The sequence below is a fragment of the Somniosus microcephalus genome, chromosome 1 (genome assembly GCF_052327205.1).
Source record: "Somniosus microcephalus isolate GS21.2 chromosome 1, FLI_Smic_1.0, whole genome shotgun sequence".
Taxonomy (NCBI): Eukaryota; Metazoa; Chordata; class Chondrichthyes; order Squaliformes; family Somniosidae; genus Somniosus; species Somniosus microcephalus.
Genome location: NC_140987.1, coordinates 5,242,366 through 5,257,472, shown reverse-complemented (window position 1 = coordinate 5,257,472; position 15,107 = coordinate 5,242,366). Strand labels below are relative to the sequence as shown.

General features: G+C 52.7%; 1 protein-coding gene across 1 annotated transcript in view; it reads right to left on the bottom strand.

Annotated features, from left to right (window-relative positions):
- cplane1 (ciliogenesis and planar polarity effector 1) overlaps window positions 1-15,107 on the bottom strand; it is a 341,103-nt gene that overhangs the window by 212,373 nt on the left and 113,623 nt on the right. The window contains exons 22-24 of the mRNA XM_086002590.1: window positions 11,605-11,714; window positions 7,262-7,426; window positions 6,494-6,602 (exon numbers count right to left, since the gene is read on the bottom strand). Of these exons, the coding sequence (XP_085858716.1) occupies window positions 6,494-6,602; window positions 7,262-7,426; window positions 11,605-11,714 (384 nt within the window). The remainder of the gene's footprint in view (window positions 1-6,493; window positions 6,603-7,261; window positions 7,427-11,604; window positions 11,715-15,107) is intronic.

The following is a 15,107-nucleotide window of genomic DNA, read 5'->3' as shown; positions in this document are numbered from 1 at the left end:
TCTCCCTCTCCAACAGATTTTCCGTTTTGGATACTGATGGGGGAGATGGTTTCTCAGGGGAATGCAGCAAGAGCCAAGTCCGTGGCACTACGAGTGGCTCAGCTGCACAGGAGGGGAAGAAAAAGAGTGGGAGAGCAATAATGATAGGGGATTCTATCGTAAGGGGAACAGATAGAAGTTTCTGTGGCCGCAGACATGACTCCAGGATGGTATGTTGCCTCCCCGGTGCCAGGGTCAAGGATGTCACTGAGCGGCTGCAGGACATTCTGAAGGGGGAGGGCGAACAGCCAGAGGTCGTGGTCCATATCGGTACCAACGACATAGGTAGAAAGAGGGACGAGGTCCTGCAAGCAGAATATAGGGAGCTAGGAAATAAATTAAAAAGCAGGACCTCAAAGGTAGTAATCTCAGGATTACTCCCAGTGCCACGTGCTAGCGAGAGCAGAAATAGGAGAATAGACCAGATGAATGCGTGGCTGGAGAGATGGTGTAGGAGGGAGGGATTTAAATTCCTGAGGCATTGGGACCGATTCTGGGGAAGGTGGGACCTGTACAAGCTGGACGGGTTACACCTCGGCAAAACCGGGACCAATATCCTCGCAGGGGGGGTTTGCTAGTCCTGTTGGGAAGGATTTAAACGAGTTTGTCAGGGGGCTGGGAACCTAAGTGTGGGCCCAGAACAGAGGGAAACAAAGATGGAAGTGCAAGTTAGAAAAGTAGTCAGCAAAACTAGTTGGGAGTAAAGAGGGTCAAAGTGCAGAAAAATATTAAACAGGCAAAGTTGAAGGCACTTTATCTAAATGCACGTAGCATTCACAACAAGGTGGATGAATTAATGGCACTAATAGAAGTAAATGGGTATGATGTAATTGCCATTACAGAGACATGGGGGTCGATTTTCCTTAAGCTGTCGGGAAGGAGGCGGGACTACAACTTTCGGGTTTTAGTCCCGCCTACATCGACATCCAGCCAATCCGCGCGATTTTCCCTTGATTGACCTTGTTGAGCCCGCCCAGCGGGCTCAGCAGGCCAATTAAGGGCCACCTGGCAACAGGTGACATCACAGACTGAAATTTCATCTGTCAAGAGTTCTTGACAGATGAAATATCAGTGTTTCACAGCTGTTTGAAGCTGTCAAACACTGACAGTCTGAGTTCTAAGCTGAGTCCTTCGACACAGACTCAGTTAGAACTGTCACCGGCAATGAAAGCTGCAGGCTGTCACTTTGGACAGATCGCGGCCATTCTGCTTTCAGTGCCGGCTGAGTGATGGACTCCCGACGTCTACAGGAAGAAAGGCTGTAGAGGTAAGTACAGGTAATTTAAACTTCTTTACACACTTCAGACACACCAAACACACTTACCTTTGCACTTATGCACCCATCACTCACCTGAACACCGACATCGCGACCCCTCCAACTCCTTCAACCCGACAGCCCGACTGCTCTAACCTGGCGTGGTTTGGAGCCATCGGGAATTCCATATGACACCCCTCAAAATAGGGATTAGGCTAAAAACTGCCTGTTAACAGGCAGTTAATTGGCACTAATCCCTTCCCGCCGCGGGTCACAGTGCGGGGCAGGTACCCGCCTCCTGTGAAACTTACGTGGAGGTGGGTTTTGGGCGGGATGGTGTCGGGACCCCCGAATTCGGGATTTTCCCCCCCCACACACCTGAAACCCTGCCCGACGGCTCCAGGAAAATCTACCCCATGGTTGCAGGGTAACCAAAGCTGGAACTGAATGTTCCAGGGTACTCAACATTTAGGAAGGACAGACAAAAAGGAAAAGGAGCTGACATAGCGCTGTTAATAAGGGATGAGATCGATACGGTAGAGATAAAAGATCTTGGCTTGGCAGATCGTGATGCAGAACTGGAATCAGTTTGGGTGGAGCTAAGAAACAGCAAAGGGTGTAAAACATTGGTGGGAGTTGTGTATAGGCCACTAAACAGTAGTGGTAATGTAGGGCACAGTATCAATCAAGAGATTAGAAGTTCATGTAAAAAGGGCGATACGGTAATCATGGGAGACTTTAATCTACATATTGACTGGGCAAATCAAATTACCACTAATGGTGTGGAGGACGAATTCTTGGAATGCATGCGAGATGGTTTCCTGGATCAGTATGTGGAGGAACCAATCAGGGAACAGGCTATTCTGGATCTGGTACTGTGTAATGAGAAAAGGCTAATCAATAATCTTGTGGTAAAGGAGCCTTTAGGGACAAGTGACCATAATATGATTGAATTTTATATTAAGTTTGAGAGTGATATAGTCCAATCTGAAACTAAGGTCTTCAATCTAAACAGAGGAAACTACAAGTGTATGAGGGACAAGTTGGCCATGGTAGATTGGGAGACTACACTAAAAGGTATGAAGGTGGACATACAATGGCTAACATTCAAGGAAATAATGCATAATTTGCAACAAACATATATTCCTCTAGGGCATAAAAACCCAAAAGGAAAAGTGATCCAACCATGGCTAAAAAAAGAAATTAAAGCTAGTATTAAGTCAAAGGAGGAAGCTTATAAAGTTGCCAGAAAAAGCGGTCAGCCTGAGGATTGGGATCTTTTTAGAAATCAGCAAAGGGGGACCAAGAAATTGATGAAGGGAAAATGGAATATGAGCACAAACTAGCGAAAAATATAAAAACGGATTGTAAAAGCTTCTACAGGTATGTGAAAAGGAAAAGACTTGCGAAGGTAAATGTAGTTCCTTTACAGTCAGAGATGGGAGAATTTATAATGGGGAATGAGGAAATGGCAGAGAAATTAAATAAATACTTTGTTTATGTCTTCACGGAGGAAGACACAAAAAACCTCCCAGAAATACGAGAAAACCAAGGGTGTGGCGAGAATGAGGAACTTAAAGAAATTATTATTAGTAAAAAAACAGTACTAGCAAAATTAATGGGACTAAAAGTCAATAAATCCCAAGGACCGATGACCTACATCCTAGGGTTTTGAAAGAGGTGGCCATTGGGATAGTGGACGCATTGGTTGTCATCTTCCAAAATTCTATAGATTCTGGAACGGTTCCTGCAGATTGGAGGATAGCAAATGTAACTCTGCTATTTAAGAAAGGAGGGAGAGAGAAAACGGGGACCTACAGACCTGTTAGCCTCACATCAGTAGTTGGGAAATTGCTGGAATCTATTATAAAGGATGCAATAACTGGGCACTTAGAAACTAATAGTAAGATTGGGCAGAGTCAACATGGATTTATGAAAGGGAAATCCTGTTTGACAAACCTATTGGAGTTCTTTGAGGATGTAACTAGTGGAGTAGACAAAGGGGAACCGGTAGATGTTGTGTATCTGGATTTACAGAAGGCCTTCGATAAGGTCCCACACAAGAGGTTGGTGAACAAAATTAGGGCACATGGAATTGGGGGTAATATACTAGCATGGATTGAGAATTGGTTAACAGACAGTAAACAAAGAGTAGGGATAAACGGGTCTTTTTCAGGGTGGCAGGCTGTGACTAGTGGGGTACCGCAAGGATCGGTGCTTGGGCCCCAGCTATTCACAGTCTATATCAAAGATTTGGACGAGAGGATTAAATGTAACATTTCCAAATTTGCTGATGATACAAAGCTAGGTGGCAGTGTCAGTTGTGAAGAGGATGTGAAGAGGCTTCAAGCGGATCTCAACAGGCTCAGTGAGTGGGCGAGAACATGGCAGATGGAATATAATGTGGATAAATGTGAAGTTATCCACTTTGGTAGAAAAAACAGAAAGGCAGAGTATTTCCTAAATGGTGAAAGATTGGGGAATGCAGATGCTCAAAGGGACCTGGGTGTCCTTGTACATGAGTCACTGAAAGTAAATGTGCAGGTGCAGCAAGCCATTAGGAAGGCAAACAGTATGCTGCCCTTCATTACAAGAGGATTTGAGTACAGGAGTAAAGAAGTCTTACTCCAATTATATAGGGCCTTGGTGAGACCACTGTGTACAATTTTGGTCTCCTTACCTAAGGAAGGATATACTTGCCATAGAGGGAGTGCAACGAAGGTTCACGAGATTGATTCCTGGGATGGCGGGACTGTCGTATGAGAAGCAATTGAGTAAACTAGGCCTGTATTCTCTTGAATTCAGAAGAATGAGAGGGGATCTCATTGAAGCATACAAAATTATTACAGGGCTTGATAGGATGGATGCTAGGAGAATGTTTCCCTTGGCTGGGGAGTTTAGAACCAGGGGCTACAGCCTCAGGATAAAGGGTAGGCCATTCAGGACTGAGATGAGAAGAAATGTCTTCACTCAGAGGGTGGTGAATCTTTGGAATTCTCTACCCCAGAGGGCTGTGGAGGCTCAGTCATTGGGTATATTCAAAACAGAAGTCGATAGATTTCTGACTAGTAAGGGCATCAAGGGATATGGCGATAGGGCCGGTGAATGGAGTTGAGGCAGAAGATCAGCCATGATCTCATTGAATGGCGGAGCAGGCTCGAAGGGCCGAATGGCCTGCTCCTGCTCCTATTTCTTATGTTATGTTCTCCTTTAAACTTTCCTCTTTGACCCAGCTTTTGGTCATCTATCGTAATATCTCTGTGAATGGGGGCCAAATTTTGTTTTATACTAAACTTGTATCGAACCTTGGTTAGACCACACTTGGAGTATGGTGCAAAAAAGATTTACAAGGATAATACCAGAAATGCGAGGTTATACCTATTAGGAAAGATTGAACAGGCTGGGTCTCTTTTTTCTTGAAAGGAGAAGGCTGAGAGGTCTTTAAAATTCTGAAAGGTTTTGATAGAGTGGATACAGAGAGAATGTTTCCCCTCGTGGGGAAGAGCATAACTAGAGGCCATCAATATAAGATAGTCACCAGGAAATCCAATAGGGAATTCAGGAGAAACATCTTTACCCAGAGTGGTGAGAATGTGGAACTCGCTACCACAGGGCGTAGTTGAAGCGAACAGCATAGATGCGCTTAAGGGGAGACTAGACAAGCATATGAGGGAGACGGGAATAGAGGGTTATGCTGACAAAGTTAGATGAGGAAAGATGTGAGGAGGCTCGTGTGGAGCATCGTTGGGCCGAATGGCCTGTTTCTGTGCTGTATATCCTATGTAACTCTCCTGTGATGTGCTTTGCGACATTTTACTGTGTTAAAGGCACTATATAAATGTAAGTAGTTGTTGTTCTTCCTCAGTCCAGCTCAAGAGCCCATCACAAAACCCCACCCCCGAGTGTATCACCCAACCCCATCAACCTTCCTAAAGTAAGAATCTCCCCTCATGGCCTCGCCGCGCTCATCTTGTCCATGAGACCCACTTCCTTTTCTAGCTCCCACGTTAGCTGACATTGTTAATGGTTCTCTCTCCTGTTCCCCTCTCGCTCAAATTTGCCGTCATCACCCCTCTCCTCAAAAAAACAACCCTTGAACCCTCCCTGTCCTTGCAAACTACCGTCCCATTTCCAGCCTCCCTTTCCTCTCCAAAGTCCTTGAACGTGTTGTTGCCTCCCAAAGCCGTGCCCATCTTTCCCGCAATTGCATGTTTGAATCCCTCCAATCAGGTTTCCGTCCCGCCACAGTACCGAAATCGCTCTCATCAAAGTCACAAATGACATCCTTTGTGACTGTGACCGTGGTAGACGATCCCCCCTCGTCCTTCTTGACCTGTCTGCAGCCTCTGACTCGGTTGACCACTCCATCCTCCTCCAACACCTCTCCACCATCGTCCAGCTGGGCGGGACTGCACTCGCCTGCTTCCATTCTTATCTATCTAATCGTAGCCAGAGAATCACTTGCAGCTGCTTCTCTCCCCGCTCCCGCATCGTTACCTCTGGTGTCCCCCAAGGATCTATCCTTGGCCCCCTCCTATTTCTCACCTACATGCTGCCCCTTGGCGACATCATCCAAAACACAGCGTCAGTTTCCACATGTACGCTGATGACCTCAGCTCTACCTCACCACCACTTCTCTCGACCCTTCCGTGGTGTCTAAATGCTCGCTGACCTACATTGGCTCCTGGTTAAGCAATGCCTCAATTTCAAAATTCTCATCCTTGTTTTCAAATCCCTCCATGGCCTCGCCCCTTCCTATCTCTGTAACCTCCTTCAGCCTCACAAACGACCACCCCCCACCCGCCCCCCCCCCCCGAGATATCTGCGCTCCTCTAATTCTGCCCTCTTGAGCATCCCTGATTATAATCACTCAACCTTTGGTGGCCTTGCCTTCTGTTGCCTGGGCCCTAAGTGCTGGAATTCCCTGCCTAAACCTGTCCGCCTCGCTACCTCTCTTTCATCCTTTAAGACGCTCCTTAAAACCTACCTCTTTGGCCAAGCTTTTGGTCACCTGCCCTAATTTCTCCTTATGTGGCTCGTTGTCAAAGTTTTTGTCTTATAATACTCCTGTGCAGCGCCTTGGGATGTTTTACTGTGTTAAAGGCGCTATATAATTACAAGTTGTTGTTGTTGTAAAGTGGGATAATCCCGGTGGATGGCGGATAGCCTGAGCACGAACACTAGGCTGGATTTCCTCACCTCGCACGGTGCTGTGACGCAGGCGTTGCTGCAGTGCGTGATGTTTGTCCCTCAGAGGCACCCGAACATCATCTACATCAGGAAAGGCCCTAACTAGGATTTCAGCCACCTGTAGCAAACAGGGAGCAGGTCAGGTCAGGCAGATAAAATAGTGCGCTGCAACACATCCCATAATAACACCGGTCACAATCAAGCCCCCTGCCCCCTCCCCCGTCCCAATACCCTCCCTCCCTGCACCCTCCCCCGCCTCCCCCCGGGTCTCCCACTCTCTCCCCCCCACCCCCCAAGGCTCTCTCCTTCCCTCCCTCCTCCCCTCCCCTCGCCCAGGATCTCTCTCTCCCTCTCACCCCACCCCCTGGGTCTCCTTCTCTCCCTCTCCCCCAGGAACTCTCTCTCTCCCCACCTCTCCCTCTTCCGCCCTCCCCTCCGGCTCTCTCTCTCCCTCTCTCCCCCCACACTCTCTCTCTCTCCCCCTGTCCCCCCCACACTCACTCTCTCCCTCGCCCCCCTCCCCTCGCCCAGGATCTCTCTCTCTCTCCCCCCTACCCTCCCCCCACACGCGCTCTCTCCCTCTCCCCCCCTCCCCAGGATCTCGCTCTCTCCCCCCACCCCCTGAGTCTCCCTCTCCCCCCTCCCCTCCCCCAGGGTCTCGCTCTCTCTCTCTCCCTGCCTCTCCCTCTCCCCTCCCCCAGGCTCTCTCTCTCCTCCCCTCTCCTCCTAAGGCCCCACATTCCACGTGCCACATTTTGTTCCGATCTGTGCGCCTACCTTTCTGATTGGAGGCAGCTCACTAACCAAGCTGAGGATGATGTCCTGTACGAGCTCCTCTACATTCATGAACCTGGCGAAGGGCAGCATTCGACAAGCCCAGTCCAGGGACGCCAGGCAATGGTCAACCACAGCCGCATCGTACTCTGCTGCCACCTCATAGTCCTGAGAACACAGCAAACTCGGCAGTACTGCAAGTGTGATTTGCATCCGTGACTAGTCCACTCTCTGGCTAGTTACTAGTACTTAACTTGACATACCATTTTAAATAAAAGAAACTTTGTCACGTGTTCCTCAATGGTTACAATAATAATCGGGAGTATCTTCTGATTTTTGAACAATGAACAACTAACAGTGTTGATACAGTGGGAGCGTACGGCCTTGTCTCAGAATAAAACACCAGTAGCTGTAATGAAAATACCAGGCTATCGGGACACAGCTGCATTAACCTCTGCCCACCCAGCACTCTGACCGAGGCAGCTCCCAGCGGCTCGGAATCCAGCTGTGGCTAAAGGCGTTGTGGATATTGCTCGACAGCAACTGGGAAAATTACCTACACGGCTCTGCGAGCAATCGGCCCAAACAGCGGGTTCAGTCGAGGGGATTGTAATCGGCTGCAGATAAAGGTAGGGCAGGTGGTGATCCATTGAGACTGAAGGTAGGGCAGGTGGTGATCCATTGAGACTGAAGGTAGGGCAGGTGGTGATCCATTGAGACTGAAGGTAGGGCAGGTGGTGATCCATTGAGACTGAAGGTAGGGCAGGTGGTGATCCATTGAGACTGAAGGTAGGGCAGGTGGTGATCCATTGAGACTGAAGGTAGGGCAGGTGGTGATCCATTGAGACTGAAGGTAGGGCAGGTGGTGATCCATTGAGACTGAAGGTAGGGCAGGTGGTGATCCACTGGGACGGATGGAAGGGGAGCTGGTGATCCACTGGGACTGGTAGAAGAGGAGCTGGTGATCCACTGGGACTGATGGAAGAGGGAGCTGCTGATCCACTGAGACTGATGGAAGGGGAGCTGGTGATCCACTGGGACTGGTGGGAAAGTGAGCTGGTGATCCACTGGGACTGATGGAAGGGGAGCTGGTGATCCACTGGGACTGATGGAAGGGGAGCTGGTGATCCACTGGGACTGATGGAAGGGGAGCTGGTGATCCACTGGGACGGATGGAAGGGGAGCTGGTGATCCACTGGGACTGATGGAAGGGGAGCTGGTGATCCACTGGGACTGATGGAAGGGGAGCTGGTGATCCACTGGGACTGATGGAAGGGGAGCTGGTGATCCACTGGGACTGATGGAAGGGGAGCTGGTGATCCACTGGGACTGATGGAAGGGGAGATGGTGATCCACTGGGACTGGTGGAAGAGGAGCTGGTGATCCACTGGGACTGGTGGAAGAGGGAGCTGGTGATCCACTGGGACTGGTGGAAGGGGAGCTGGTGATCCACTGGGACTGGTGGAAGGGGAGCTGGTGATCCACTGGGACTGGTGGAAGAGGGAGCTGGTGATCCACTGGGGTGATGGAAGGAGAGCTGGTGATTCAATAGGACTGATGGAATGAGAGCTGGTGATCCACTGGGGCTGATGGAAGGGGAGCTGGTGATCCACTGGGGGTGATGGAAGGGGAGATGGTGATCCACTGGGACTGATGGAAGGGGAGATGGTGATCCACTGGGACTGGTGGAAGAGGAGCTGGTGATCCACTGGGACTGGTGGAAGAGGGAGCTGGTGATCCACTGGGACTGGTGGAAGGGGAGCTGGTGATCCACTGGGACTGATGGAAGGGGAGATGGTGATCCACTGGGACTGATGGAAGGGGAGATGGTGATCCACTGGGACTGGTGGAAGAGGGGCTGGTGATCCACTGGGACTGGTGGGGGGAGCTGGTGATCCACTGGGACTGATGGAAGGGGAGATGGTGATCCACTGGGACTGATGGAAGGGGAGATGGTGATCCACTGGGACTGGTGGAAGAGGGGCTGGTGATCCACTGGGACTGGTGGGGGGGGGAGCTGGTGATCCACTGGGGCTGATGGAAGGGGAACTGGTGATCCACTGGGACTGGTGGAAGGGGAGCTGGTGATCCACTGGGACTGATGGAATGGGAGATGGTGATCCACTGGGACTGGTGGAAGAGGAGCTGGTGATCCACTGGGACTGATGGAAGGGGAGATGGTGATCCACTGGGACTGATGGAAGGGGAGATGGTGATCCACTGGGACTGGTGGAAGAGGGGCTGGTGATCCACTGGGACTGGTGGGGGGAGCTGGTGATCCACTGGGGCTGATGGAAGGGGAACTGGTGATCCACTGGGACTGGTGGAAGGGGAGCTGGTGATCCACTGGGACTGATGGAATGGGAGCTGGTGATCCACTGGGGCTGATGGAAGAGGGAGCTGGTGATCCACTGGGACTGGTGGAAGGGGAGCTGGTGATCCACTGGGACTGATGTAGGGGGAGCTGGTGATCCACTGAGACTGGTGGAAGGGGAGCTGGTGATCCACTGGGACTGATGGAAGGGAAGCTGGTGATCCACTGGGGCTGATGGAAGAAGCGCTGGTGATCCACTGGGGCTGGTGGAAGAGGAGCTGGTGATCCACTGGGACTGGCGGAAGAGGAGCTGGTGATCCACTGGGACTGGTGGAAGAGGAGCTGCTGATCCACTGGGACCGATGGAAGGGGAGCTGGTGATCCACTGGGACTGATGGAAGGGGAGCTGGTGATCCACTGGGACTGATGGAAGGGGAGCTGGTGATCCACTGGGACCGATGGAAGGGGAGCTGGTGATCCACTGGGACTGGTGGAAGAGGGAGCTGGTGATCCACTGGGACCGATGGAAGAGGGAGCTGGTGATCCACTGGGACTGATGGAAGGGGAGCTGGTGATCCACTGGGACTGATGGAAGGGGAGCTGGTGATCCACTGGGACTGATGGAAGGGGAGCTGGTGATCCACTGGGACTGATGGAAGGGGAGCTGGTGATCCACTGGGACCGATGGAAGGGGAGCTGGTGATCCACTGGGACTGATGGAAGAGGGAGCTGGTGATCCACTGGGACTGATGGAAGGGGAGCTGGTGATCCACTGGGACTGATGGAAGGGGAGCTGGTGATCCACTGGGACTGATGGAAGAGGGAGCTGGTGATCCACTGGGACTGGTAGAAGGGGAGCCACAACAGATGGCCCAGATAGTGAACAGCTTGCTGACCTAGCTGTTCAGCTGGGCGAGTCTGTACAGGGCAGCTCAGTGAATACAGAAAGCAAGAGGGCAGGCAAAGCTCACGAATGTCCTTTAGGGAAGGAAATGTGCCTCCTTATCCGCTCTGGCCTATTGACCTGGATGAGTGCAGCTCCAACAACACTCAAGAAGCTCGACACTATCCAGGACAAAGCAGCCCACTTGATTGGCACCCCATCCACCACCTTAAACATTCACTCCCTCCACCACCGGCGCACCGTGGCTGCAGTGTGTACCATCTACACGATGCACTGCAGCAACTCGCCAAGGCTTCTTCGGCAGCACCTCCCAAACCCGCAACCTCTTCCACCTAGAAGGACAAGGGCAGCAGGCACATGGGAACACCACCACCTCCAAGTCACACACCATCCTGACTTGGAAATATATCGGCCGATCCTTCATAGTCGCTGGGTCAAAATGCTGGAACTCCCTCCCTAACAGCACTGTGGGAGCACCTTCACCACATGGACTGCAGCGGTTGAAGAAGACGGCTCACCACCACCTTCTCAAGGGCAACTAAGGATGGGCAATAAATGCTGGCCTTGCCAGTGACACCCACATCCCAGGAACAAATTTTGAAAAAGTGGGAGGGCAGGCAAGGAGTTGCTTTAAATATAGCGAAGTGGCTCACAAAGCCAACAAGTGCTGCCTCCTTAAACGTCCTGCAACACTGGACGACTGTGGGAGCTCCCAAGGCGAGAGCCTGCTACCTGTGTGACCACAGACTTGGATATCTCCTTCCCTTCATCCAATCAGGGTGAATCGGTGTCCTCACGACTCAGTTCATCTAATACGAGGGATCAGCCCTGTGACAAGCAGTAAACATCAAGCCCAACTCTGGTGCTGCAGCTCCAGGGGCTCAGTGAATCTGTTGACACTCTCCTGGGCTGAACACACTGGGGAATGTGATTAGTCCAGGGCAGTCCCTGTCAGTGTCACTGAGCTGTTCCTGAGCTCACTTACACAGGACACTGAACTGGTAGCTACCACGGCACAACTGGCTGCTTTGATAAACTGCAATTTGAAGAGCACAGGTTACCAGGTTTTCCCGAAATAGTTAAGAATATTTTCACAGCTTTGCCCAGTGCAAGTGGCGCGGTGAGTACCTGGGGGAATCTGGTCTTGTCTCTGGCTGTCTGGTACTTGCGGCAGCTCTCGCTCAGCTGCTCGCGCACATGGAACATCCAACACAATCCACAGAGGTCCCGAAAGGAGCCTGTCGGGAAAAGACCTGATGAGTTTTACACAGTCAACCACGAACCGGCACTTTGGCAGCTCAACACAGCTCCGATGCAATCAGCATGTTGATGTCAATAATCTCCAGCTGGTAGACAGGGGAAGGGGGAGGTTCACACTCACAGTCCCACGTTCCCCCTCTCCTTACCGCCCCACCCCATCCCCCCACACCCTCCTCTCACCATCCCGCGTTCCCCCTCTCCTTACCGCCCCACCCCACCCCCTCCTCTCACCATCCCGCGTTCCCCCTCTCCTTACCGCCCCACCCCATCCCTCCCACCACCTCCTCACCATCCCGCATTCCCCCTCTCCTTACCGCCCCACCCCATCCCCCCACCCGCTCCTCTCACCATCCCGCGTTCCCCCTCTCCTTACCGCCCCACCCCACCCCCTCCTCTCACCATCCCGCGTTCCCCCTCTCCTTACCACCCCACCCCATCCCCTCCTCACCCTCCTCTCACCATCCCGCATTCCCCCTCTCCTTACCGCCCCACCCCATCCCCCCACCCCCTCTCACCATCCCGCGTTCCCCCTCTCCTTACCGCCCCACCCCATCCCCCACCCCCTCCTCTCACCATCCCGCGTTCCCCCTCTCCTTACTGCCCCACCCCATCCCCCCCACACCCTCCTCTCACCATCCCGCGTTCCCCCTCTCCTTACCGCCCCACCCCATCCCCCCACCCGCTCCTCTCACCATCCCACGTTCCCCCTCTCACCACCCCACCCCATCCCCTCCTCACCCTCCTCTCACCATCCCGCGTTCCCCCTCTCCTTACCGCCCCACCCCATCCCCCCACCCCCTCTCACCATCCCGCGTTCCCCCTCTCCTTACCGCCCCACCCCATCCCCCACCCCCTCCTCTCACCATCCCGCGTTCCCCCTCTCCTTACCACCCCACCCCAGCCCCCCACCCCCTCCTCTCACAGTCCCGTGTTCCCCCTCTCCTTACTGCCCCACCCCATCCCCCCCACACCCTCCTCTCACCATCCCGCGTTCCCCCTCTCCTTACCGCCCCACCCCATCCCCCCACACCCTCCTCTCACCATCCCGCGTTCCCCCTCTCCTTACCGCCCCACCCCACCCTCTCACCATCCCGCGTTCCCCCTCTCCTTACCGCCCCACCCCAGCCCCCCACCTCTCACCATCCCGCGTTCCCCCTCTCCTTACCGCCCCACCCCATCCCCCCCCACACCCTCCTCTCACCATCCCGCGTTCCCCCTCTCCTTACCGCCCCACCCCATCCCCCCCACCCCCTCCTCTCACCATCCCGCGTTCCCCCTCTCCTTACCGCCCCACCCCATCCCCCCCACCCCCTCCTCTCACCATCCCGCGTTCCCCCTCTCCTTACCGCCCCACCCCATCCCCCCCACCCCCTCCTCTCACCATCCCGCGTTCCCCCTCTCCTTACCACCCCACCGCATCCCCCCCACCCCCTCCTCTCACCATCCCGCGTTCCCCCTCTCCTTACCGCCCCACCCCATCCCCCCACACCCTCCTCTCACCATCCCGCGTTCCCCCTCTCCTTACCGCCCCACCCCATCCCCCCACACCCTCCTCTCACCATCCCGCGTTCCCCCTCTCCTTACCGCCCCACCCCATCCCCCACCCCCTCCTCTCACCATCCCGCGTTCCCCCTCTCCTTACCGCCCCACCCCATCCCCCACCCCCTCCTCTCCTTACCGCCCCACCCCATCCCCCCCACCCCCTCCTCTCACCATCCCGCGTTCCCCCTCTCCTTACCGCCCCACCCCATCACCCCCTCCTCTCACAGTCCCACGTTCCCCCTCTCCTTACCGCCCCACCACATCCCCCCACCCCCTCCTCTCACCATCCCGCGTTCCCCCTCTCCTTGAGAGGGAGGAACTGAATGAAATCAGTATTTGTAGGGAAATAGTGTTAGGGAAATTGACGGTACTGAAGGCCGATAAATCCCCAGGGCCTGATAATCTACATCCTAGGGTACTTAAGGGACCGGCCCTAGAAATAGTAGATGCATTGCTGGTCATCTTCCAAAATTCTTTAGATTCTGGAACAGTTCCCATGGATTGGCGGGTAGCTAATGTTACCCCACTATTCAAAAAAGGTGGTAAAGAGAAAACGGGGAATTACAGACCGGTAAGCCTGACATCGGTAGTGGGGAAAATGCTAGAGTCCATTATAAAAGATGTAATAGCAGAGCACTTGGAAAACAGTGACAGGATCGGACAAAGTCAACATGGATTTACAAAAGGTGAATCATGCTTGACTAATCTACTGGAATTTTTTGAGGGTGTAACTGGTAGAATAGATAAGGGAGAACCAGTGGATGTGGTATATTTGGACTTTCAGAAGGCTTTCGATAAGGTCCCGCATAAGAAATTAGCGTGTAAAGTTAAAGCACATGGGATTGGGGGTAAGGTACTGTCTTGGATAGAGAACTGGTTGGCAGACAGGAAGCAAAGAGTTGGAATAAACGGGTCTTTCTCCGAGTGGAAGGCAGTGACTAGTGGGGTACCGCAGGGATCGGTGCTAGGACCCCAGCTATTCACAATATATATTAATGATCTAGACGAGGGAACTAGATGTAATATCTCCAAGTTTGCAGACGACACAAAGCTGGGTGGGCGTGTGTGCTGTGAGGAGGATGCCGAGAAACTCCAGTATGATTTGGACAGGTTGGGTGATTGGGCAGATGCATGGCAGATGCAATATAATGTGGATAAATGCGAGGTTATCCACTTTGGTGGCAAAAACAGGAAGGCAGATTATTATCTGAACGGCAATAGATTGGGAGAAGGGGAAGTGCAACGAGACCTGGGTGTCCTTGTGCACCAGTCGCTGAAGGTAAGCATGCAGGTGCAGCAGACGGTTAAGAAGGCAAATGGTATGTTGGCCTTCATAGTGAGAGGATTCGAGTGCAGGAGTAAGGATGTCTTGCTGCAGTTGTACAGGGCCTTGGTGAGACCACACCTTGAGTATTGTGTGCAGTTTTGGTTGCCTTATCTGAGGAAGGATGTTCTTGGCATGGAGAGAGTGCAGCGAAGATTCACCAGACTGATACCTGGGATGGCAGGAATGACGTATGAGGAGAGATTGGGTCGATTGGGCTTATATTCGCTGGAGTTTAGAAGAATGAGAGGGGATCTCATTGAAACTTATAAAATTCTAACAGGACTAGACAGACTAGATGCAGGAAGGATGTTCCCGATGGCGGGAGAGTCCAGAACCAGGGGTCACAGTCTAAGGATAAGGGGTAAGCCATTTAGGACAGAGATGAGGAGGAATTTCTTCACCCAGAGAGTGGTGAACCTGTGGAATTCTCTACCACAGAAGGCAGTTGAGGCCAATTCATTAAATATATTCAAGAAGGAGTTAGATATATTTCTTAATGCTA